The sequence below is a fragment of the Pezoporus flaviventris genome, unplaced genomic scaffold, assembly GCF_033815535.1.
Source record: "Pezoporus flaviventris isolate CSIRO_AGI_PZ_B2104156 unplaced genomic scaffold, CSIRO_AGI_Pfla_v1 ptg000037l, whole genome shotgun sequence".
Taxonomy (NCBI): Eukaryota; Metazoa; Chordata; class Aves; order Psittaciformes; family Psittacidae; genus Pezoporus; species Pezoporus flaviventris.
This window is the reverse complement of record NW_026892585.1, coordinates 24,109,700-24,136,771: the sequence shown is the minus strand read 5'-3', so window position 1 is coordinate 24,136,771 and position 27,072 is coordinate 24,109,700. Positions and strand designations below refer to the sequence as shown.

The window sequence follows — 27,072 nt, the reverse complement described above, 5'->3', positions numbered from 1 at the left end:
GACGGGACGGCCCTTCCTGCAGGGCCTGGGACTCGCACTGCAGACAACCGGAAGCACAAGCACGCACCCCCTTTCGCTCCTGCTCCCCCTCTCCCGGGGCGGCTGGCAAGAACGAACCCCTAACTCAACCGCAAAGCTCTCAGAGGGGATGGTGTAAGCGGAATCGCTCGAGCATGGGACTCCGCCCCTCGCCCTCCCAACATCCGGGTTCCTGTCAGCCGCCGCGGCGCCGTCCCTCGCTCCGTGTCTCAGGGAGGCAGAGGGGCGGGGAGGAGCCAGCGAAGATGGCGGCGACGGTGGGGAGAGCTGGTTCTTTCGGCTCCTCTTCCTCCGGGCTCGGTTCAGTTGCCGGTTTTTCTGCCTCTTCGTCAGCCACTACGGCCACGACCAACAACAACAACGCGGAGCTGCGGGCAGGCTGCGATGAGGACGATGGGCAGAACCTCTGGTAACCGCCCGCCCCGTGGTTGGGCAGCTGGCTTTACCGCCGTCGGCGCGACTCCTTGCCCTCCGGGGGAGGTGGGAGGTGGGGTGGTTAATCCCCCCTGCTGGCGCTCGGCCCCTCTCAGTCTCTGAGCTGAGGGGCAGGAGGGGCTCCTCCCCTTGGTGGTGGCAGCTCCTGCTGTGCCCCCCCCCCCCCCCTTCTCCTGTGCCCACCCCGCAGGTGGTGGGATGGGAACCCCCGGCAGCGCCCTCCTAAGCGTTGTCTTCTTTCTGCGCCAGGTCGTGCATCCTCAGTGAGGTGTCCACGCGGTCCCGCTCTAAGCTACCTTCGGGGAAGAACGTCCTCCTGCTTGGTGAGGAAAGCATCCTGATCCCTTCCCTGCCGCACGCTGGCTTGCTCCTTCACCCGCTCTTGAGCGTCTGGGGCTTCTCCTTTTTAGTGCTCGAAGGAGGGTGGTGTCGGGGCTGTGATGGTGGGAAAGGTGCTGGCTTAACCCTCTCGCTTCTTCCCTTGTATTTTCCTTCATTTTGAATATCCAGCATCCAGAGATGCTTTAGCACCTTCGTCGTAGGTGCCTCGCCATAATACCCTTACTGTCCTCCCCCACCCTAGCTCCTTAGGTAGACATGGCTTGGAAGGCTGGTTTCTATTGTCTTTCTCCCCTGATGAGTGTTGAGTTCGGGGACCTGTTACGAGACCTCCCCCCTTCGTGCAGCCAGTGCTGCCTGCTGGTCCTTATGGTGTGTCATGCAGACACAAAAATCGCTTCCGTGGCCCCAGCGGTGTCAATGACGGATGCTGCCTGTTGGCCGGAGGGCGGAGTAGGCTGTATATGGGCGTGTTGGCTGTGTCCTGCCCACACGCACCGAGCTTGTCAGCAGCAATATCATCAGCAAGTTGTGCGACGGCAGCAGCAGCGTTTGGCTGCTGGCTTTTATTGTGTTCTCTTATTTCCACCCAGTGCGTTAGTGCGACCTCGCGTTTGGCAGAGTTAGGAGTAACAGAATGGGACTTTGATATGGCAATAATGAGAGACACAGCTATTTTTCAGTGTTGAGAGGGAAAGAGAAGAAATGATTATGTCAAGCAAAATCAAAAACTTTGTGGAGAAAGGGGAGAAATGGATGCTCCCAAGTGTATGTGTGTTAATTACTATGATATATATATGTCTGAAAGACTAGTAAACAATACTACCAGTAGACAATTCAATGAATCCAAGTGAATTTGTCAGCTAGCTGCATCTTCCCTCCTTTGACAACCTCCCTGTCCCCAGCAAGAGTTATGAATTGTTAGTATTTGGAAACCTGGTTAAAACCCAGTAAAGATATTCATGTGGGCACTATGCAGACTATGATTCTGTGTAGTCATGTGGTTTATACCCTTTTGAGGTTTTTCAAGTTGAAGTTTTTCCTCCATAATCCTAAAGCAATCACTGTGACTCTTTTCATCCAGTTTTGATAAGCTGAGTGACTTAAAACTGACCATGATGAAGAAGACTGTACAAGGGTGGTGGGATGGTTTAGTGAATCTGTTACAGGACTTGCTAGCCTTTAATTTGTTGGCCTTTATGTTACATGATTAAGTAGGATATTGAGATTGGAAGTTCTGTTGGTGTTAAAGAAAGGAAAGATGTCATAATCATTGACAGCTTTTATGTGATGTTTTGAAATTAACTTGGATGATTGTCCTTGTTGAAGTTGGAAGATTCTTAAAACTGCGAACCTTGACAAGAAGATTACACTCTTTTTTCTTTCTCTCTCTGTAGTCAGGCAGTCCTTAGTACTCAGTAACTTAAGACCATGCTTCCTTCAGAACTAGAGGGGGCACAGACCATAGAATACTTCTAAATGCTTATTTAGTTTGTGATGTTTAATTTGTTCTATAGAAAAATTCTTTTTACCTGTTTATATAAACAGCTTATAGAATTATTTCCTTTAATGCTTTTTGTTTTCTTTTTTGACTGATGCATTTTTTAAAAAGACTGGCAGATTTGTAGAAGAAATTCTGTTTCTTTCTCAGAAATCATGTTTTTTAGAAGGCCACAGTCCAAGGGAGAAAAAAGTTTGTCTCCAAGGGAGAAATCATCAGATATGAGGACTGGCCAGTAAGGACCATGGCCATGTTCTTTGTGAAGATACCTAATCCATGTGTTACACTTTGCTGCTCACTTGCAAATCCTGGTGCTGCTCCTGAAGCACACTGGGACAGGAAGATGAGAGCTCTTACGTGTTCTGTGTTGGACAGATTCAGTATGTGAAGTTCTGTCTCTTCAGGCTCTTGAGCTGTGTGTTTGCAACTTTTGTTACCTCACGTTTCTGCTGTTTCTAAGCCCTATTCCTTTAGTTTTGTGCTGGCTTTTGTTGTTAACATAGATCACTTCTTGCCATGACTATTTTTAGTTTTGTTGTTCTTGGAATACTTTTAAGCAGGAGGTGTAAAGCTGGCCAGGGTCTTGATGGTTTTCACTGGTTTTGTGGTAGGCAAACATTTGCAATATAAACAGTTATATTGGTCAAACTTCCCAGCTGAAACATGAGATGTAGTGATAAATGAGTGCTTATTTTCAATATAAACTGCATTAAACAAAGAAAATCATCTAGGCCTTCAACACACCTCACCACAGGCCCTGCCCAAAATCAAACCCCACAGAAAGACCAGAAAAACCCATCACTTGTAGTTCTTTTGTTTGCTAGGACAAGTTTTCTAATTTGCCTACAGAATTTATATTTTTCAAACCCTTCATGTACTCGTATGCCCAGTTGTTCGGGAACCTGGCTGTGTCTGGCATGCTAATTCAGTCTTTATTTTTTAGCTATGTTAACATCGCATTTTTAAGAACCTGGTGTTGTGGTTTAAGCCCAGCCCGTAACTCAGAACCACGCAGCTCCTCGCTCACTCCCCTCCCCCCACTCCCCAGAGAGCTGAACCCAGGATACCTGGAAAGCAATTCAAGGCATCACAGAAATAACTGAAGGAAACTGGAATGCCAAATGTTAATCTCTAGATATGGCACATAGTTTTGTGAAGTGAAGGTTAATGTCTAATGGCAATTCTCTGCTCAAAATCAGCCTCCCCAAATTAATTAACTTACAGTTCTACTTCTCCAAATTGTTTCACTTATAGATATTTCTTCAATACTATTTTCGTATGAAGACTTTAAACTTTGGCACCATGTGTAGCATAAAAGGATTTTTCTGTTCTTGTATGAACAGATAATAGAAATGCAAGCTTTCCTAACTTTTCTGTAAGGCAGGGATGCTCTGATTCCTGGGTAGCTCTTCATAGTGACCATAGCTACCTCATTTAGTAAGCTATTCCAGCAGAAAATGTAAGATGTCCCCACTTTCTTAAGGAAATTAGGTGCTCTCAGTAACATTTCTAGCTGTTTTTTACAGATAGCCAGAGGAGTGTGGCTTTCTTCTTGTTGCTGGGTGGGGTTTGGTTTTCTCTTTTTTTCTCTCCTGGACTGTCTCCCCTTCTCACTTGTGTAACAAAGGTAGCTGAGCAGAGGAGATGCTTTTTGCTGAGCTTCATGAGAAAACTGATGCTTGTAACAGGAACCTTTCTTGTTCATTTCCTTGCTGATGTATCTGAACCAGCAAGTAGAATAGAGGGAGCAGATAAAAAGTCATCATTGCAGGTTATGGATGGAATCCATCATGTTTGGAGGCTTGGATGCAGAGCTTCAAGCTAGTCATTTATGCAGTAAACTGCAGCATGCGTTCAAGCAGTGATGGTCGAAGTCATTCCAGGCTGCACAAGAAAACAGGTTCCCAGCGTGCATGTGAACTGAGAGTTGCTTTCTGTCTGGCTCTGTATTTCATCCACTCCGCTCTCTGAAGCACAGTAGATTCTTGGCCTGCAGTTCTAATGATGTTAAACATGGTGACACATGTATACCTGACTGCAAGTGACTGTATTGCACACTTACGCTTCTACTGAATCACCACCATTTTGGTTTTATTCATGCATTTTACCACACTTGATGACAAAGGCTTTGAGTTTAGAGGGCAGTGAGCATTCAACTGCCTTGTGTCCGTGTTTTCTCTTTACCCCAGACATCTCAGTCTTCAGGGCCAGGCCTGTTTGTTTGTATCTTTGCGCTCTGCTCCTGTCCAGTGACTGTTAGGATGCCTGAGAAGAAGTTTCCACAATCTACAGCTAATTTACAGACACACTTTTCTATGTGTACATGTATTGGGAATGGTTGTTACTGTAGAAAATGGTTCATCTTGAAGAGCAGTTTTAGCTTGCTGCTTTCTTTTAGTGGATACATGCAATATAGTGAACTTCAAAATTAAGTTCTGATACATCATGAGAGTATATACAATCAATATAAAAGCTGCTTGCTAAAATTTGTACTCAACACTAGGAAAAGTAATTTTCCTCTTTATTTTTTCCAATTCATATAGCTGAAAGTTTTGCTGTGATCATTTAGTCATTACAGCTGATGATAGTGTCCATATTGTTCATCCCAAATTACAGTCTGTTGATACTGTCCATATTGTTCATCCCAAATGTTCCTTAATTCTCTAGTGCTGCAGAAGTTGGTCAGATGGATTCTTTTCCTCTTCTTGCTACTTCTTCACCTTTTACAGGCTAAGAAAGGCTTCCAAATATAGCCAAATTCTGTTTCAGTCAGCAGAGTTATGCTGCGAAACTCAATTGTTTTGATGCATTGACCTAGATAAAATTCTAATTGCTTGTTTTGCAGTTATGTTTGTTTAGAACTAACTAGTGCTTTTTCATAATATCCTTCCTGCTGGAATACCTTTCCAAAAAGCCAGAGTTGCATGGATGTTGTCTAGTAAAACTTACTTAGAACAGTTATTGAATTGCAGTTACTTTAATTTGCCTCTGCTTTGACAGAGGTGCTGCCGATTACTGGGTATTTCTCTGAAATATCTCCAAAGGTGAGGAGTAGTGAAAGGAATTATGCTTCTGTGTTTTCCAGTCAGGTTATTGGCAGAAGTACCGATAAGGATGTCCCTTTAATAGCAACACAGGACTATTCTGTTTTGGTAGCAAACATGGACAAAATACAGTGGATCATTTACTGCTGTGTGAAAGGAAAGAGATGTATGCTGTTCATATTCACTGCAACATTTGGTTTTCACTGTCTGTGGGTTTCTCCAAGCATAAGTAACACTGTTACTCCTGTACCTGTTTTCACAGTCAGACTGTGTATTCTTGTGGTGCAGGACTTGACAAAAGGCATGCTGGAACAGTTGTTTTCAGTCTGCTTTCTATCATGTTGTAATGCAGAAGGGCATTAAGGTGCTCTTCGGAAATGTTATTTCATCTTTCAGTGCCACAAAGATACCAGATAAATCACATGTGAGGGCAAAGACTAATCTGGTGGAGTAAAACAAACTTAGAGGAGAAGTTTTTTTGTCCAATGAGTAAATCATAATTTAATGACAAGTTATTTGAGGATTTAATATGACCTCCTCGTTGTGAACTTCCATGTTGTTTGGAGGGATTCTGGAGAAGGATCACATCAGCATAGTTAATTTTATTCTTCAATTCTCTGAAAGCAAACTTAATTTGGCTTACCCTGATTATTTGGGCTTTGTTCTGCAAAAGGCAGTCTTCAATTAGTATAGTATGTGTAAACAAGTCTCTTCCACTAACGTGTGGCTGAGTAGAGGGTTATTAACTTCTCACAAGTTATTAACTTCTTATTAATCAGAGTTATTAACTTTTAAGAAGTATTTTATATTGAAAATAACTGTAGTACATATGCATTTGGTTCTGGTAGGAAGAAGGCTGTTACATTTCCACTCTACTGCGTTAGGATTCAGGCATTCCACATGGTGCAGAATAGAGACTGCTCTGTGATTCTGAGAAGGCAGAATCATGTCTGTCCTGGAGGTAACACAATGAGTACTTTCATATACAGACTTCTCTGAGAAGTAAGAAATGTCTTGGTTTAAGACAAGTGAAAATCTACTTGTTTTCATTTTCTAAACTGAAAGAAATATGGAAATAGCATGAGTGGTAAATATTCTTAATTTTAAAATGTTCAGTTGGAAGTTTAGCAAATTTCTGTAACAGAGAGCCTAACTTCTCTCTAATGTAATAATTTATGGTTGAACAGTTCAAGTAGCAGTTCACAGATAAGGGCCTGCTTGCCTCATTGCACCTTCCCATCTATGGGCGCCTGTTTTGCTAGATTCGGTATTGTAGCAGAACATTCAGTGATACTCCATTTTCTGGCTCAATAAACATACTTTTTTTGCCTGGAGTAGTGAGAAGGGAAGAGGCTGGGCAGGCTTTTGTATTATGGCTTCAGATATCTTTGAGGGCAGCAACAAGAAGGATGTCATCAAACTCTGTTTTGTAGGCAGAGCAGCACCTTGGACAGAGAAGCTTTGCCAACCACTGCCCCAAACTTGACCTCCTCAGGGAGGTGAAGTGTAGCAGCATGAGGATAACAATGAAACAGCTTTTTTTCAGTCAAGTATAAGACTTTCCATTTTGTTAACAAGATGGTGAAATACTGTGTGTAAGCAGATTGGTTTGGCTTTGTTTCAGCTGGTTCCTAGCCTGGCTTTTCTGCAAAATTTAATCTGTTGTCCCTCTTTTACTTGTCTTCAGCTTTGTTGTGATACTTGTAGCAAGCAGTGCTACACATCTGCTTCCTCGCTGTAGTATTAATTTGTGAGTGCAATTTAATGTAATGAGGAATTTTAGTTCTTTAGGATTTACTCTTGAAGAGGAGAACCTTGTATGTTACTTGCAAAGGAAGTATTCAGGATCTTAATTGTGCATCAATCTACTTGATTTTTATTCTACTTTGCTATTCTATATTTAAAACCATGTGTAAGAAATGGTTTGCTCTGTAAGCTTATGTACAGAAGTCAGTTGTTAATGTGATTGTCACACAGTTAGAAATAAAGAAGCAGATAAAGGATTTTCCATCTTAGTTTTGGAGGAAAGAGGAGGAGGATGACTCTTTCTGAAGGTGCATGAGGCTCTGTTACATATTGCTTCAGTAGCACTTAAAAAAAAATCTATTCCATAATTTTAACATGCAATGATGTTCAAATCTGGGGAATATGAATCACAGAATCGTTAGGGTTAGAAGAGATCTCTGGAGATCATCTAGTCCAACCCCCCTGCCAAGGCAGGGCCACCCAGAGCAGGGGCACACTGCCAACTCATAGTCAACTTGCCATTAACCAATACTCCCAGCTCCTTCTCAGCTGAACTGCTCTCTAGTAGGTCAGCCCCTAACCTGTACTGGTACTTGGGGTTCTGTCGTCCCTAGGTGCAGTACCCTACACTCGCCCTTGTTGAATCTCATTAGGTTTCTCTCTGCCCAGTTCTCCAGCCTATCAATGTCCTCCTGAATGGCACAGCCTTCAGGTGTATTAGCTGTAACAAGGATAACAGTACATCTGCAGCTATCACAATTTCAAATGCTATCTGCAATACACTAAAAATGGAAAGTAGAGGTGGATGGAACCTCAAGTCTTTGCAAGTTCTCTCTGCCAAGGCAGTCATCTTTTCCTAATATTTTGAGAATTGTGTGGGCAAAAAGGAGGAAATCCTTATGTTGTGTAGGATGGTCCTGGTTTTACTTTCTGACAGTTTTTTCCAGAATATTGACTCTAACATGGCTTACATTTGTTGAGAACTCTGGATCTGTGGAACGGGGCATGTTTGGTTAGGCAGCTGTCTTGCACCGGTGAAAGTGAGCTGTTCTATTTGTATATTAGCTGATTTATGTATTGCTAATTTGTTTTGGACCACTTGTTGGTATTGCTTCTGACCCTTTTCTCCACAGATCTCTTGGTTTATCTTACATCGTCTACAAGCCACACTATTATTCTCCTATACCTGACTAATTAATGAAAGTAGTACCAATCCTTTTGAACATCAGTGATGTGTCATTCTGGCTTTCTAGTGAATGATGAGTATTGTTTTTGACATGCAGTAACTTGTATTAACTGACAGTTATGTCTGTCAGTGATCCACCTACCTGTTCTTGGTGGGTATTGAAATGGGTGGATATTTGCTAAGGAGAAGGCAGAAACAAATCTTCACAGAACAGATGAAATGTAAGTAATTCTGTGATGTGTGTCTGAAACGACTACTGTGTGTGCATGTGTCCAAAGGTACTAATTCTATGTCATATCAACTTGTCTTACGCCGTATTGATAACTTCTTTCTTTGTAGGGTCTGAACATAATTACTTGAAAACTTGAGGAGGGAAAATAAAATTCCAGCTCTCAATTTACCATAAGACATTAACTTAACAGTATTGAACTTCAGTTCACTTCAGGCATTTAGAAATGCTGGGCTGGGGAGGAAATCACACTACACAAGCATGATAAGTAAGGGCCTTATGGGATCTTAGCATGAACACTTCCAAACAATCAAGTTTCATATATATTAGCATTATTTTAAGTATGATTAAGTTTGATTTAGACTGCTGAAGTGTATCTTTTGTCATGTTTGTGACTTTTCATAGCCACAGATGTTTCTTAAACCCCCAAGTTGTACCACTTTTGTAAAGAACTGGCAGATGTACTTCACAGAAGATGCTAACCTTTCCCATCACAAACAGTTGTAATCTTTATTGCCACCTATGTGAAACAGACTGATATGCAAAAGAAGTCAGCTGTTCTGAGAAACTAGGAAAGCTGTTAAGTGCAGTCCCTCTTTAAAAGGAGTAACAAATTTAGTTTTGTCTTACCTTTTGAGCTTTCTGCTGGCATAAATTAACTGAAGCTGTCTGCTTAAAGAGGTAAAATAACACAATGAATCGCACAGAAATTGTTGGCAAAAGTAATGGCAGCTTCAGCAGCACAACCTGTCAGTGTAGCAGCTCTTAATAAGGTCTCCCAGTTACTCATAGATGGCAAATTTAAGAAGCTTGAATAAGTACTGGGGTGAGGGCAGAGGAAGAATTGTAATTCATCTCATGTGATGAAGCTTGAACTCTTCACTGCTTGGGGAGAATTGTTATTTAAGAGAATATTATCACAAGAAGAAGAGTTTGATGTACAAGTAGAAAATAGCTGTGCTTTCCAAAGCTTATTTTAAAATAGCTATAGCTGTTTACTTAAGTGCGTGTTGATTTAGTATAGTTAAGGAACTACCAAACAAACTCTTAAATGTTGAAAAAGGTAGACTGATACAACTTCATTTTTCACTTAAGTTCTCTATACTTAACCAGATTGTAACCTTCAGTTCTGGTCTTGTTTTTCTTTCTCTTTTTTATTATTTTTAATTTATTTATTAATTTTTAAAAAAATGGGAGGGGCAAAAAGCCCCTTTTCATTCCATTGAGTAAAATTCTCTGGGCTACACAGTAAATGGTCTTATACTTTCTGGCAGCTTCTACACTATTAGTGAAATCTGCAAATAAGGCTGAACTCTAAACTGAAGACTTCACGTGGTAATCTTGGGAATGATATGTTGAGTAAATTCAAAATCAGTCCATGACCGTATCATTATTCTGCTCTCTTCTGGGCTTTTGTCTGTAGTCTTTTTAACATAGACATAATGTTGTCTACAAGATCACGATCAGTTTTCTTTAAAGGGAAACCTTCATTACAGTTAGCAGTAGAAATTACTGTCCTTGAACTCTTCTCTTTGTTATGTAGTTAAAAGCAAGTGTTTATACTCCCCTGGGCAGGAGAGACTTGAGGAAAAAATATTCTGTTTGGCATAAAACTGATAAGGTGCTTCTAACTTGGGTATGAGTTCCAAGGATTTTCTAATGTCTAACTGTTATGTACCCATCATACTGCCAAATTCAAGTAGCAGTGCCCCTCTTAATGTCCAAATTCAGCTTGGTTACTCTTTCAAACTGTAAAAACTGCATGCAAAGTTAGAAATAGAAGTTTTTCAAGAAGAGTCTCTGGCAGTAGCTGAGGTGTTCACACTATGCACGTGCTGTAAGGTTTAATGGTTATCCCAGTTCCCATTGGAGGAGTGAATGGACTCAGATTGCAGGCTTGTCACTATGTGTGGACCTAATCACACATGTACTGTAAGGCAAGAGGCTTACTGTTTGTCACTACTTTGTAAGATTTCTTTAGACCTGTAACAGGGAAAAGATTCAAAGAAATCAACCCATAAAAGCTAAGGAAACAGATTTGCCTTGCTGAGCCTGATGGTATGTCCTGTTTGATAGGAGGGAGTTCCAAATAATACTTTTCTGATTGCAAGATGAGCTTACTGTGGCATCAACTCTACTTTAGAAAGACTTTGTTACCACTTTGGTTGCAATTGAAAGACTGTGATTGTTTGTGGTATTTAACTACTCCTTAAGGTATCTGTTTAAATATACGTATAAGAGCCTAATTCAGGTACGATAGTTAGTGATAAAATTGTATTTAGAAGATTTGAAGCTTAGTCATGTGCTCTGAGCAGATAGCTGAGTTGGGCAAAGCCATATTTCAAAGCTTTAATGAGCTCAGTTACCCTCTTAGTATATGGTTTCCTTCTTGCCCGAGGTGGTTTTCAATATGTAACTGTGAGTAAAGATTGAGTGGTATCTAACTTCTGTCTCTCCAGGTGAAGATGGAGCAGGTAAAACTAGCTTAATAGGAAAAATTCAAGGAATAGAGGAATACAAAAAAGGAAGAGGAATGGAGTATTTGTACTTAAATGTGCATGATGAAGATCGAGATGGTAAGTTTTTATTTCTAATAATATCTTAAACCAATTTGAAAGAAAAATCAGGAGTGTAATACTTGGAATGACAGTGGGATGTTTTTCTTTCTTTATAAGTTGCAGGAGTCCATCTTAGGTCACAAGTAATTTGTATCCTGAGGAAGTTTCTTAGTGTAATTCCTTTAGTATATGCCATGAAGCAGTCAAAAGAAAAGGCTGGGGAAAAAAATAAGAGCAGGGAAGCAGTCTTAGCTGCAGTGTTCTGGATAGATACGTATTCCTCAGCCCTAGAGGAAAAGGTGCTCTTACCTTGCATCTCAAATACTGTAGCAAGTATTTTTCTGTTTTTGAATATACAGAGAAGGTTTTGTCTTGGTGGTATGAGAATCTGCAAGATTATGTATCATAAATTGATAGGTAGGAAAATATGCACAGTGCTAAAGGAGATTTAAAAAACAAACAACAAAAGACCCCCAAACCACCAACACAAACATTTGGAGGAAGGAGAAATAAGTAAAAGATGTATTTCAACTGGCTTGAGTTTGCTTATGGCTAGAAGGTAAAAAAGATGTTTAAGATCCAGCCCCAATATACCTGCAGTTATGGGATGGATATTTACTGCTTATATATGGGGAAATAAGGGAAGGAGTATGACCAGGTTCTGTAGAGGTACAGTGAATTATCTAGATGGCAATACTTAGTGGGCTGTGCATAAGGACATACTGGGAGCTGTGGGGAAAAATGTCTAAACTCTATGACCAAATACAGATAGAAGGAGAAGCAGAACCAAAAGAAGTTGGACCTTTCCTGATTCCCATGTCTGGCTGTTGGTCTCCAAGATGATTTGACCAGGGTTAAGAGGATTTGGTGTTTGATCTAAATGTTTTCCTCAGAACTTCTGTAACCAGTACCAAAAACTTACCTGAAGTCAAAATGTAATTATATTAAGCTCTCCAATTTTGAATCAGCAGCTCCTCATTTACTGCAGAAGTGTTTCTGAATATTGTTTGCTGTTTGGAGAGAAAAAAGCAGTGGGATGGTCTGACTGTATGGTGATTGGCCTTTTGCAAATCTGAAAAAAATAACTTTATCCATAAAGTCCATCTAAATAATGAAAAATTTGCAGTTCTGCTCCAGTTTTCCGAAGGGCCAAGGTACATTGTGTACTTCAAAAAATCTATAGGCATATCACATTGGAGTTTTGAAGGGGAGATGGCAGTCCTTGAACTGATCAGGCCAAGGGCTGAGAAAGGGTGGCTTAATTCACCCAATTCTCCCCTTCTAAGTTGCATCTTGAAGAAAACTTTTTCCCTCTCTAAAACTGAACATGAATTTTGGAAATGCTGAATGCTGTCTCTGAATTCTCACTTACAAATAATGAATTTAAGATCTTCAGTTACCAGCCGTTAAACATCAGGGTCTGGAAGACAAGGAGCTTGTCCCCAAAAGCTGTAGTTTGCTCTGTTGCTATGCATTTTAATTGACTGATAAAACAAGTCAGCTGCTTTCGTCCTTATATGTCTGAAGAAGATTTAATAGCTCTGTTATGTAGTGGACTGTTTCCAGTAAGTCTCATAAAATGTTTTTCCTTTGTAGACCAAACAAGATGTAATGTATGGATTTTAGATGGTGACTTGTATCACAAAGGTCTTCTTAAATTTGCAATGGAAGCAAGCTCTCTAAAGGACACTCTAATTATGTTGGTAGTAGACATGTCTAGGCCTTGGACTGCACTGGATTCTTTACAAAAATGGGCGAGTGTTATAAGAGAACATATTGACAAGTTAAAAATTCCTCCTGAAGAAATGAAAGAAATGGAACAGAAGTGTGAGTATTCTGCAAATATGTAGGAATCCATTTAATCAAATATGCTTAATGCTTTCTGCAGCATTTAATCTCTCCATTACAGTTGTACAGTTTTCATGCTTTGGAAATGTTACTTAAAATTAGGAGTTATCAAGCAAGTCAAGCTTCAGATAAGTCTCAATACGTGAATGATACTGATATTTCTTTCTAACAGAAGTAGGGGTGGAATTTAGGGGTGGAAGCTTTCAGAATGAACACAGCTGATTGTACATTCTTGCATCTTACAGCTTTTTCTAGGTAAGATTCTCGAAGGAAAAAAAAAGCTTCTTAGCTTTCAATTATTTATGTATTTATTTTAAAGGCAAATCACTGCATCAGCTTCTTAATTGTTCCTGTAATTAGTCAGTCTAGAGAAACTGAGACCTGTTCTCTGCCTACCAAAAGTGTAATTGTTGGGAGGATTCATGACATTACCATAATGTCTGGGCCCTTTCTATTTGAAGAGTTTTATCATCATTATTATTGACAGTAATGCAGCTGTAATTTTGTTTTGGCATGGATACGATATAACTCTTTGTCCTCTAGTTTTAAACATGCAGAACACAAAGATTTTGCAGGATTCCTTAAGCTATGTGACTGAATTCACTATCATAATTCCATATTACTTCTGGGCAGCCTCTGTGTTTCCCTGAGGGTACTAAACCATGAGTCCTTGCTGTTCATCTCTCGGTGAATCACTACAAGGATGAGTGTTTGAGACAGCCATGTGTTAAGATCAAATAGCATGATAAACTTTGTGTGTAAGTCTGAAGTTGCTCTCTGGAACTCTGTGTTCTTAAGCAGTTGACTGTCAGTTTGCTGAACAGCTTTTTCAGCAGTGGAAGTTGTAGCTCTGCTGTGATAAAGTAGTCCATGAGGTGGCAGTTGTAGATACTCTGGGGGGAGTTTGTTTATTCTTTTGAGAGAGAGATTCTTCTAAGGGAAGTATCATCCTTGAGAATCATATTTTCTGCAAGAAGAACTTGTGTAGGAGGGAAGAGCTGAGAAATTCTGGATGTGTTTTCTGGGGGTGGTGTAAGTGTGTGCATATTGAACACCTCCCACGCAGTTTCAGGATAGGATTTTATTGGATGAAAGTAGTAAGGATGCAGCATCTGTTATCAAAAATGTGTAGCTGAGAGTTTTGCTTCTTTACTCATGGAGTGAGCAGAACAGTGAAACTCTATAAAATCCAGAAAATGTGATTGAGTCAAGAAAAACAGCTACTCACTGAAAGTTTTGTCTGCTCTGTTGTTCTTCTGTCATCTGCTCTAATTCTTGCAGATACTGATAGTATGCGACTTGGGTGTAGCAGAAGCCCTGAACACAATCCAGATATGACTGGAAGCTGCTTTTGTTTTGAACTCTTGTAATGTGGCTTCATGCATTGCTAGGTGGGCAGCAGCCTGATGTTGCCAAGAGGAGGAGGGAGGAATCTTGCTTGCCTGACTTCTGGCTGTATGGTCCTACTTAATTCTTGTGCCAGGCTCAGTGCTCCTGAGAAGCTCCTGTGAACTGACTTAACATGCTGACAGGACTGAAATCTACTGAGGGTTTGTGTGTGTAGTTTTCTGGAGGTGTACTGCTGTTTTCCTGTTCTAGCAACTTCATTCCACTTATAAACAGACCCTGTGAGGACCAGGACTGGTATGAGAAGGCATTAGGGGATACATACCAGCTGTGTGTGAAGGATTGGAATAGCTCTTCCTGTTACGAAATTCTTTGGAGCCTAACGACGCCTTGTAGCCTGTTCACTTTAATTGTGAAGAAAGCTTCTAGCACTGCAGTAGTGTGACTTTTATCTTAGGCATGTAGTTTTCCCAAAGCAGACAGGATGCTGTGTAGGAAAGGCTCCCTAGAGTGGCTGGCGTATCATGGTAAGAGCTCTGCATTTAAAACAGGGTTAATTTGGGAGCCTCTTGGAACTCTGAGGCCAGACTGAAGTAGCAGCATTCCCTGAATAAGAGCCTAAGTTGTCTGTTCAAGTAGAAATGATCATCAGTGCATGCACTTTTTGTTATTGTAAACTCAAAGAAAATCTGTGGAAAACTTGAATAATCTCGGCGTAATACATCTTTTTCTCTAAGGTGCTGAAGTAAGTCTTGCTGTGGTAATTCAACTAACGCTTTGCTAGGTATGAACTTGGAGGGTTTCAATCAGTTTAGTGAAGGTGTAGCAGTGGATAATGTAAATCAGAGGAAAGCAGTGAGAATGTACTGGAGTACTTAGCTGCTAGTGGGCACAATGCAGCTGAATTGTCTTAATGCCTGATTTTTTTTTTTTTTTTTTGGCTGAATTGGGATGTGCTACTTGTGGAAAAAGTAATCAGTAGTGGGGTTTGGTAGAATGCTGTTTCTGTTAGGTGAAACAGGACAGTTGGTGTGAAACGCACAGATGTTCTATGCCTAATACTGCATCCCTGACTATAGGAATAGAAAGTGACCATGTGATTATAGTGTTTTGGATGTATGTACTGGAACCTGACAGGAAAAAGTTAGCCACACTTGTTAACTTCATCTTGTTTTTTCTAATTCTTGTTATACTCTGACTTGCCCTCCTTGCTAAATTTTAAGTAGTGTCTGATCTATTGTAAAAGCATACAAAATATTTCATATGGTAGTAAGTAATTCTAAAGCTAGTTAATAATTCATGTTTGTGTATTCTATTCTTTTTACTTATTACTACTGTAGGCTCTCTGTACAGAGAGAGGGAAGTGAAGGGATTTTAGGTAAAATCTCATAGAGAAGCAGCTAAGCTGCTGTGTAACTCTTAATTCTGTTAGTTCTAACAAACCATTCCATTAATTTTGCCAAGAAAAATGGAACGAAATATATCAAGCAGTAATAGTTAATAGCAACTGCCAAGTGGTTCCACAGTGGTAAAATAAAAATGGTTCAATGCTGTCCTTATGGGTGGTCTTACCTGGTCGTGTTCCTCTAGCTGCCCGTCAAGCAGATTTCAGACTTACTAGTCTTGTGCTCTCTTGTGCTGCACAGAGTAAACAAATAGTACTTGGTGCATGCTCAACCTTTTAACATAAAGAAGCAGGAGTATTATACGATCAACAGTGCTAGAGCTCAATGGCAGTGAAAATCATTGTTGAATAATCAAGTAGCTGATCTGTTAATATAACTTTTTTTACTTTCAGTGGTAAGAGACTTCCAGGAATATATAGAACCAGGCGAGGATTTTCCAGCTTCTCCACAGAGAAGAAATACTTCATTACAGGAAGACAAAGATGACAGTGTGATTTTACCCCTTGGTGCAGACACACTAACATGTAACTTAGGCATTCCAGTAGTAGTAGTTTGTACAAAGGTTTGTTCCACATTTCAGTGTTTTTGCGTATTTTATTTAAGCAACTTTGCCAATTATGGGTGGAAAGCGCTTGGTTATTTTTCACTCTGAATACCTTGCATAAGAATTATTTAAAAATGTGTAATGCTGAAGGGTGGTTATCTTCAGGAAGCCCCCATTGCGTGTCATTTTGGGATTACTTTTTCGTTTACCAGTTTTAAAGGAATTGAGAAACACATCAGATCTAGTTTTGCTCACAGAAGTGAGCTGGTCAGTCAACAGCTAGGATTCCCCTTCATCTCCACAGTCCTTGTGATTCTGCAGATAGTGGTTTGGTAGTTTTTTTTTTTAATATTTCAGATCTTTTTCTGAAGATTAATATATTTGAGGGCTCTAGTTAGTTAAGTGCTGCTCTGTTAACTTTCCTCAGTTCTTGGGATGTTTCTGTGATCTCTTTTGCTTTTTGTTAGATATGTAACTATATTCTTAGCCATACCTTTAGATTGTTTGTTGGTTTGTTGTTTTTCCCACCCCAGTTCTCACTGGCATTAAGCATACTGCATCTGCAGCCTCTGCTGGCCCACAGTGAGAGAATAAACCTTTTGAGGAATATATTGTTCCTTCACTGGAATGCAAACCTTCTCATTTGTCTTTTTCTCATCTGCTAGTTCATTTACTTTTTTTTTTTTTTGTGCTTCCACATTTCTTGATTTTTGCCTCCCTTTGCCAAAGGGCTGATTAGTAACTGGATAAAAAAAACCGCTATGTCCTGTACTACCACAGTGTGTAAAAAATACATTTGGAAGAAAATGATGGTATCACTCAGTGGGTCAGTCTTTCAACAGAGACTTTTGAGTTGCTGCTTTATGAGGGAGTGAATGAAAAATGGCAATCCCTTGAACTCCCAAGTTAGGGCTGATCACATATATATTATATATTATTTAAAAAAAAAAAGTTTTAAATTATGCTTTTAAACTATCTTAGCAGGTTCTGGGTTTTCTGCACCACCCACCCCAGTCCATCCCCCTTGTCCAGCTGTGAACTTGGATGTGTAGTAGCACTGCTATTTCCACAGGTAAATGGAAGTGGTGTGTTCATGTTGTGTGTTTTGATAGTGTGATGCCATCAGCGTTCTGGAAAAAGAACATGACTACAGAGATGAACACTTCGACTTCATTCAGTCACATATCAGACGGTTTTGCTTACAGTGTATCCTTTATCACATCTTAAAGATGATAATGAGTTAATTATGACAAGCTTAAAAGAATATTTGCACCTGGACCAAAGTAGAATGCAACTTCTTTACTGTAGATGGCAGTCTGCTTTAGTTACACCTGCAAGCAATGTTGAATTCAACTTTTCTGTTTTTTTTTTTAATGTTGGTTTGGTGGTTTTTTTTAAAGAGCTGCAAGAGTCTGGTGTGTCCCCTTACCAGGAATTTCTTTACTTGCCATGTTTACTTTTCATGTTTGGGAGTCAGTTTGCAAATCACCACATCTTGCTGCCAAGTTCCCTCAAATAACAAAAGATAATTAATTTAAGTATGATCTTGCTTCAGATGCAAATAAGGCATGTTATTCTTTTCAACCTAAATATGCAGTCTCTTCAGGGTTCAGTAATTGCACAAGATAAGGTGATAAGGGAAGGGAAGAAGTGTGGATTGCTGTAGGAAAGATCCACTGGCTTCTCTGTGTTGCTACAGAGACAATGTACATAAACAGTAATAGCACCACAATGGCTTTTAAACTTCTTTAAACAAAATTTAGAAAATTCTGTTGAGTGTTTAGTCAGCAAGACATGCTGAGATCTAGATTTGTAGATGCCGGGAACACACATACATCGTGTCATAATAATTTGTGCTGTGGTAAAGGGAAGTTTAAATGCTTAAACCACACTTAATAGATGGACACATTAGTTCAAGAACCTGAGGACTCAGTTGAGCACTAAGATAGCACTTCCTTCAATGGGCTTCAAAGACCTAATTTTTCAAACTGGTATTAGGGATAATTGTGATAGGTCTTGTATATGAAGAATGCAGAATGCTAGTAGGAATTAGTCTCTGTAATGGTATATACCATGTAGAACTTGGGAGTTCTATTCTAAATGTCACTGAATGGGAATCAGATCCCACTATATAACTTTATTCTAGAATTTGAATTAAATGCATGTAGAAATACATTAGGGGGGGTGGCATTTTTATAATCCCAAAGTAAAAATAACTCAAAACTTCCCTGGCTGCTTTTATTAATCCTGTGCACAAACTGTGTTAATTTGACACTGAACCATGTTGGAATATAAGCACTCCTTTGGTCTTTTAGTAATTGATATACATTACAATTTGTTTGCCTTCATTTTGTTTGAAAGCAGGTCCTCCCCTAATTTAAAAACCCAGGTGGGGAAGTGGAAGATCTTTGGCATTTCTGAAGCTGTATTAATGCTTCATTAATGCTGTAGTGTCCCCGTTGCAGGGTGGGCTAATGACAAGATATAAGGCTATGGCATGAACATCTTTCTTCACTAAAAGCAGAAGACAGTTTTGAAAGTATTGTAGTGAAACTGTTGGTATTATGGGCTTTGAGAAGAGCCTGTGCTTTACTCTAAAAGTGATGGCTGAGTTGACCTAGAACAAATGCAAAAGATTTAAATTACTAAGTTGCCTATGTAAAAAAATCTAAGTGTCAGGAGTTGTTTGACTTATTTGATCTTGTATTCCCCCTCTAAATTCTACAAAGTAAATAACCTTTAAACTAGCAGAAAGAAAGTCACTTTAGTATCTCTTATTAGCCACTAAACTGAGTTTTCTTTAACAAGTTTATTCAGATGGGGCAGCACTTATTTACACTTCTGTAAAGGAGAACAAAAACATTGATTTAGTGTATAAATACATAGTCCAGAAGCTGTATGGATTTCCTTTCAATGTTCCAGCTGTTGTTGTGGAAAAAGATGCGGTATTTATGTAAGTTACCTGCATTATTATGTTTATATGAGTATGGAATGTATTTTTGTAATTTAGAACCATTTAGAACTCTTTCTGCTTTCTAAAGTTCTGTAACATTCTCATGAACTGGAGTTTGGTGAGCACCAGTGGATTGAGGTTACAAATATTTGCTGCCCCAGAGAGAAATGTTAACCCAGAGAGTTTGCTCCTATCTGTTATGGTGAACCAGTCCCTGACTATCTGTACAGACGAATATTAGTCCTCACAGGAGAGCAGGAGCTATGAGAACTTCTCTGGCTTTGAATTCTGTACACTTCAGGATTGCATCCAAGATCAACCTGAAGTAACAGAATTTAAAGCTGAATAATCCTTCATCTAGTCCTTCAGGTTGGGATAATGACAAGAAGATAGGAATATTGCACGAGAACTTTCAGACACTAAAAGCAGACGACAATTTTGAGGATATCATAACAAAACCACCGGTCAGAAAGGTAAATTGAAATGTTTTGGCATTCAACTTCTTGTCTGTTTATTTACCTGTCAGTTTTTTGACTGTTTCTCTGGGATTTTGCTTCCAGTTTATCATAAGAGTGTGATGAACTGGTGTGTGTGTGTGTGAAATGAGGGGGGTCCTTATTTTGTCTTTATTTCTTAATTTTCTTTCATCATCAAAAAATCCTTTATTCTTGTTCTGTATAGCTCTTCTCCACCTTACACTGTTGTGTTGGTTTTGTTTTTTTCTGCCACTGTTCCATTGTTCAAGACTACAAATATGTCTGTTTTGCTTTTAATACATATTTTGTATTGAACAGTGTCATTTAACTTGGTCAGGTTGAGTTAGTATTTTTTAAGTACACTACATTTTGCTCCAAATTGCCCATAACTTCATAATGCTTTCTGTTGGAGTATTTAAAATAAAAAATCTTGAGGCAGTGTAAAATGAAAAATAAACATGAGAAAACAGGTTCTACCTGTTCAGTATATTTTCTGTCTCATACTATTTAACAAAAGGCTTTGGCAGAACTACCTGAAAACACATGTGAGGTGGTTGAATAAAATGCCAGCAGAAGTGGACCTCAGGCATACAAAAGTTACTGAAGGCAACTATTTCTGTGCTTTTTCTAACAAAGCTAAGGATTTGGGACTAGTCATATTTCCAAGTGTGAATTATTTTAGCTGAGAAAAAAAAAAATACTGTGTATTTTCTGCAATCTTCAGGGGAAGAGTCAGGACATACATAGTATTGTGTTAAAGAAGTGTCCAAGGAAAATATAACCGACAAGGTTTCTTTGAATGTTTATACACTTCGGGCCTGGATTATAAACTTTGATATTGATATTTCCTGTGCTTGTTTTGTGGTGAGCTTATTTGTAGGGAGAGTGCTTGTGATTTGATGCTTACAAATGGGATCTGAGATGTCTTTGTCCAATTTACCTGCATTGCATTAGACTGGTATATGAAGAGTGGGATCTGTCAGTGTTTCTTATTGATCCCAAGACCCTTGAATGTGCCTTGTAACCACTTTGTTCTTCTTTCACTGAACAATTTAATGAACTTTTTAATGGTCCTTTCTACAAGTACACCTGGAGACTTAAGCCTGCCAGGTCAGAGTTGTTAATGATACTTCTATTTGCTCCTAGTTAACTGAGCTTAAATGAAATCATGAGGTAGCAGTCTTAAGTACAGAAAATGTGGTCTGCAGTAAATGTATTTCACACACTTCGTTATTGAAGGCCTTGATTGTATTCAGCAAGGGGTATCAAAGGAAATAATTGTCTTTCTTTCAGTCAAAATGATGTTAATGTTTTTGTATTGCAGTTTGTTCATGAAAAAGAAATTGTAGCTGAAGATGACCAAGTGTTTCTTATGAAGCAGCAGGTAACTTTTTGTCTATAAAACAAGTATGCAGTGTGTCACTTAACAATGTTCTCAATAGAAATTTTGGGTTGTATTTTTAGTCACGATAATGCCTAACACTACATGGCTTTGCTTGGTTTTTTGCAGTCACAGTTGGCGAAACAACCACCTACTGCTGCAGGAAGGCCAGTGGTTAGTAACAAAACTTAAATATTATCACATGAACATGAATCACTTTCATATATACAGAGGGTTGCTTGTTTTAATTGCACTGTCAAATATTCTTCAGTCTAATTTTTTTTAACTACTTGGTATTTAAAGTCTACATTGTATACTGCTCTAAAATAATGCTTCACAGCTAGTCATGACAGCTTGTATTGACATGTCGTGGCTTTACTTTTCATGTTAGAATGCATCTAAGCAGTTAGTTAACTCCCACTGTCTCTCTAGGAATATTAAGACTCTAGCATAAATATTAAGGTCAAATGAAAACTATATCATCTACATTTAAAATACAAGCAAAATAACTAAAAAGCAAGACAAGTTTAATGGGGAGCATGTGATCTTACAAAAGTAGCTTCATTTTTTTAGCTGAACTGCAAACATGACTTGTTGTCCTTGAAGTAATGATTTTTCTCCTGGGCTGCGTTTAGTCCTTCCCAGAGTATTGGTGGTATGTGGTGACGTCCCAAGAAATTTGGTGTAGTTCATCTATGATCTAATTAGTGCCATTGTCATTATGATCAGAGGCACTACTGAGTAACAGATAGGGGTTCAAGTTTCTCATTGGGATAAAATAAAAAGCTTCACTAGTGCTTTAGTTGCACTGAAGTTAATATTTTTAAGAATGTTACACAAGCGTGAAAGCTCATACACAATCAGCAAAATGGAATCCTGTGTCCTTCCAGGTGCATGAGATACTATATTATTAAAACAAAAAAGATTAGGAACTGAGAAATAACCGAAGACTTCATTTAATGTACACTTACACTGCATGGTTTAATTCTGTAGCAGATTGACCTTTGGAAATGTTTATTTTTTTGCATAGGATGCCTCTCCAAGAGTCCCTGGTGGATCTCCTAGGACACCAAACAGATCTGTAACATCAAACGTTGCCAGTGTTACACCTATCCCTACTGGGTCAAAAAAAATTGATCCTAATATGAAAGGTACCTTTTCTTATGAGGGCATAAATGTAGTGGGGAAGTAAAATAGGTGCTTTGCCTGCTCTTTAATGTGCTCATTTAGATTAATACGCTAAATCAGTGTTTGCTTAGAAAATCTGTTTTGTCTTGTGTTTGGTTTTTTCCTCCCTCCCCTTGTAGCTGGAGCTACTAGTGAAGGAGTCCTGGCCAACTTCTTCAATAGTCTCCTAAGCAAGAAAACTGGTTCCCCTGGTGGCCCTGGTGGTGTTAGTGGCAGTCCAGGAGGAGGTGGTACTGGAGGCGCTGGCAGCAACTTGACACCATCAGCAAAAAAGTCAGGTATGATTGATGATAGAAGATTAACTCAATCTAAATTGAGAGTGGTGGATCATCCCTATTAGTATAGTTTCTCAGAAGTATAAACACTATTTAACTGAATGTTTTACGGGCTATAGGATTTGGTTTTGATTTCACAGCAGTTTGGTGTTGCCTTTTTATGGCACTCTTGAGAGTCAGGAAGAACTTCATATGGCTCTTTAAGCATGAATTGAGTCCACACAAGTTCTTCATTTTGCCTTTGATCCCTACTATTCCAATTGTATGGGTTATGCTATAAGCCACTTTTAATATTATTCAGATATACTGCAACTGAAATTCAAGTTGATTTTTGTTAACAACACAGTAAGCATTAAAATAATTTTAAATTTTCATGGAGTGATCTAGCTCTGATGTGATGAAGGCTTTCAGTTTGTTGATAGTCTTTAAAAATACGTATTTTTAAAGAGCCTTTTGGCTCATTGGAGCCTTTTTTACATGATGTGATTATTGATTTGAATTAATCAAAAAATGCCTAATGGTGAGTGCTCCAACGCTAGATGCAAGACTACTCTGGTGCTTCTTGCTATTCCAGATTAAAATGTTTCTGTATTACTTAAGAACATACCTATACTGACACCTTCCCTACTGACTTCCCCAGAGGGTAGCAGTGCAGCACCTAGGTGAGAACACTGGTGTTCCATTGGTACTTGGCGTTAGTGCTTACTTTGATGTAGTAAGAGAAAACACTTCCCACTAACATTTTGTGTAGACTGATTATTTTGTTTACGTGTGTGCACTTCCCTTTTTTAAACGTGAAGTTAAGTTGGCTGGGTAAAGTTTGAGCACTCCTGAGCCTGCTGCAGGCCAAGTCCACAGTGCTGGTCTGAACCGCACATGGAGATTGTTCACACAAGTGCTGCTGACGCAGAGAGCTCCACTGCAGAGTCAGTGCAGGTGGAGGCAGCACTCCAGAAACATACTGTGTTCAGAGCCTTGGCAGGAACTTCAGGAGCAGAATTAAACTGTTAAGGAGCAAACGTTCTCAGACATTTCCTAACATGCAGCAAATTAAGGGTTAGGGTATAGCCAGTTTATGTCACAAAGGATTAGGTTTTCAAGGAATTGCTGTAAGTTTGGCTTAGATGTAGCCTCTTTGCCTGCCGTAGTATGTGCTGTCTTGTGATTAGTGTCATCCATGCCACTCACTCTTCAAATCTGGAAACTGGCTGTTAAGACAGTAGTTTGGGATTTGAGAATTACTTTTCCCCTCAGCAGCTATGGGAAAATCCTCTGCTGGAATATTAGCTGCTTTTATTCTGATACAGTATTAGCTTTCATTAAAGGATTTGAAGAGCAGCATAGTACATTAACAGTTTCTGCTAATTTGCATCTTCAGAAAGTATGCTGGGACCCTGCTGAAACTCCATGTGGGTCAGAATTTTCCTTCACAGCTTGAGATATGCACAGCTTGAGCACACATTATGGCATTAGACTCTTAATATTCTGCACTGCCTTTTTCCATATTTTCTTCTTCATTCTTGTGGTAGAACCTGGCAGGATAAAAACCTAAACTGGAGAATAAGAGTTAAAATGGTGGGGGGCGAGGGGGAAATGGTGTGTGTTAAGTTTGGATCAGGTCTAAGTGTGACTGCAGAGATGTCTGTGCCATTCCAAGTTAGGGGGGAAGGAAGTGGGTGGGGAGAGAAAGGGATTTGCCACCTGCAGGTCTGTGTGCACCTATGAGCAGCAGTGTCAGGTCTGTACTGACCGCATGTGCTGAACTGATTTCACTGGTCTGTGGTGAAATCCTGATTTACATTCAGAATTATTTAAAACGCATATGGTGCAGAAAATTGTGTAGGAGTGCTCACCTTAGTATTCTTCTGTATTTTATACTTTAACTCTTCATATACTGATAATTAATATATAATTGTGGAAGTTTCTTTGAGAAATCGAAAATACAAAAGGGTGAGACTTTCTCTCTACTGTTTCCTTTATTTCTTTTGGGTTTTGGCCTTATGCCTTTACTCTGCACTGAAAATATGCAGTAACAATAATTAGGATTTGCCCAATTTGACAATTAAAGATACTATAGGCTTTCCCAGAACTGTTTCATAAACATGACTGGATGATGTGCATTTATCCTGTAGGTCAGAAGCCAGTTTTAACAGATGTTCAGGCAGAATTGGACAGAATTTCACGAAAACCTGAAATGGTCTCTCCTACAACACCTACGTCTCCCACAGAAGGTGAAACATCTTGAAGACACCTAATAAAACCAATTGTTGAGTTTTCTGGGATAATTCAAACTTGCCTCTGCCTCTTCCTTCAGTGACTGGAACTAAGGAACTGAAATATCTTTCTAAACACAGCTGATGTCTGTCTGTCTTTCATACGTGTTGCCCAACTTTACAAAAGGGAGCTGTACAGCTGGGAAACGGTTATGACATCATGTAGGAGTACTGTCCACAGGGCAAGAATAGCAACATGATTTTCTTCTGGGTTTTGTTGAAAAGTAAGCGTAATTCTGTAAAATTGCAAGTATCTCCACCTAAGTGATAGGGTCTGCTTAGAGCAGGAAAACCCATGCACACCACAGACACTTTAATTTATGTTCATTTCCCAAACTCTTAGGCAAGTTTAAGACTACCTTAAATAGCTTAACCTCTACATGAGAGAACAACTACTGGGTTTTGGAAGAGAAAAATAACTGCACGAAGCTGTAACAACGCATTCCAGTTATACTTGAACACGATTTGGAGTATGGCTTAAAAAAATCTCTGTGATCTCAACTGAGATTTATACTGCATTCAAAAGCTGATTCAGATATAAGACTAAATTAGTGGCCGGAGTCTTTTTTTTTTTTTTGATTAATTTCAAACACTGAATAACAGATGTATAAAGAAAAAGCAGAGGTTAAATGTACAGATTATCAGTATCCAGATTTGTCTATATATATATATATGGCTCAGCCTTAATGTCCCCCACTATGTCTCCCACATTAGTTATGGTTAAAAATTGGTCATCAAAACTGTAATCAGTTAATAAAGTATTCTCTGCATTCAAATTTAACTAACTTTTGTTGAAGCCATGGTGTTCCTTTTCTTATTTACAGTGAAACATAAGGATGTGGTATAAAATGCCATGCTTTTTATATTTTTATTTTATTTATATTTATATAAATATTATATAAATATATATATAAATATAAATATATTTATAAAAACATGCTTTTTATATTTTACCTCTCAGTGAATAATACCACTGGTAGATATTTAAACTTCCTTAAACATTGTTTCTGGGAGGAAGTAGGTAAGTAAGTGATGTAAAACTGGCTTATCCAAGTTCGGTGGTTTCTGCTGTGCTGCGTGTTAGAAGCACACTACTTCCACCGAGGATCCTGCTGATGACTCCAGTATATTGTCTGAGAGGTAGTCGACTGAGGTTAGGACTTGATCTAAGCTTTCAGTACACAAATGTCAAGCATCACTTTGCTGTCCAGTGTGAAATTTGTGGTCGATTTTTACTGACAGCCAGTGAATAGGAAGCCTGAAAAGCTTATCCTGTCCAAGTGACCAAGCTAAGAGAGTTTAATGAGCTCAGCTTTCTAGTTTTTTAAATTGCCAAGTCTTACGTTAATTTCTCTGATTATTTAGAAAACTTCTGAAAAGTCTGAAGAGGAGAGGGCAAATCGTCTTTATCCTGCATATGGTGGTGCTCTTCTCCTCCAGTTCCTGCACTATGTAGTGGGTTTAGTGAATTACTTCTATATTTTCTTCCTAAGTTTACTCAAGAACAACACATTCTTTTGTCCACTGAACTCTCTAAATTTAAACATACTTGTTAAAATTGACTCTGAGGATGGAACTGTGAACTGAAAAGTTTCAGTAGAGATTAACTATGGATCAGTTACTCAAAATGGAGTCCTAATAAACTTTTGCTTTGCAACGATTCAGTAAGGGTAGCACATGGGGCAATGCATGACCTGCTGATGAACAACTGTATAGGATAAATTATGTCTTGAAGGAAAAAAAGTAAAGCTTCCAATCATGGATGCATGGCCTACACCAGCATCAGAGCACTTCTCTAGATTCTGTATGGGAACTTGATACAGAATTTGAAAGGTGCTTGAAAGAATGAGTCCTGCCTGAATCATCACCACCACCCTTCCCCCTACAGCTGCAGTGGTATCTGGTGGTAGGGTGAAACTGGATTTGAGGGCAACATCTTAAACTAGTTGGTACTCTCCAAGTTTTTGAATGGAAACTTTAGCTTCTGCAATCTTTTATTGAGTTCATTTGAGCATCTCTCAAAGCACAACACCTTAACAAAGCTAGAAAACTAGACATGCAATATCTGAAGAATTATTGCATTGTGTGCCCTTTTTTTGTGGAGGCTGGGACAGGGGAAAGCCTTACTTATGACTCATAATTTCACTTCTCAAAATAAGGTTGGCAAAATTTTACTTCTGCATATTTAAAGCTTCTAAGATTATGTCTTACCTAAACCCTGATGGCTCTTTTGTTCCTTTTGGTTTTGTTTTGTTATTTCATAGAATAGTTAGGGTCAGAAAGGACCTTAAGATCATCTAGTTC

General features: G+C 39.1%; 1 protein-coding gene across 3 annotated transcripts; it reads left to right on the top strand.

Annotated features, from left to right (window-relative positions):
- Positions 1-173: 173 nt before the first annotated feature.
- On the top strand, positions 174-25,549 carry DYNC1LI1 (dynein cytoplasmic 1 light intermediate chain 1). Of its 3 annotated transcripts, XM_061465029.1 has the most exons (13): positions 174-448; positions 724-797; positions 10,979-11,095; positions 12,674-12,904; positions 16,071-16,240; positions 17,335-17,428; positions 19,040-19,175; positions 19,537-19,648; positions 20,976-21,035; positions 21,162-21,206; positions 22,063-22,183; positions 22,340-22,498; positions 24,628-25,549. In XM_061465029.1, exons 1-13 carry the CDS (start codon positions 174-176, stop codon positions 24,738-24,740), a joined length of 1,707 nt encoding a protein of 568 aa, XP_061321013.1. In that variant the 3' UTR covers positions 24,741-25,549. The 3 variants fall into 3 exon arrangements, with proteins under 3 accessions (XP_061321013.1, XP_061321015.1, XP_061321014.1); XM_061465031.1 differs by lacking the exon at positions 12,674-12,904 and having other exon boundaries at positions 235-448; XM_061465030.1 differs by lacking the exon at positions 21,162-21,206 and having other exon boundaries at positions 235-448.
- Positions 25,550-27,072: the final 1,523 nt, after the last annotated feature.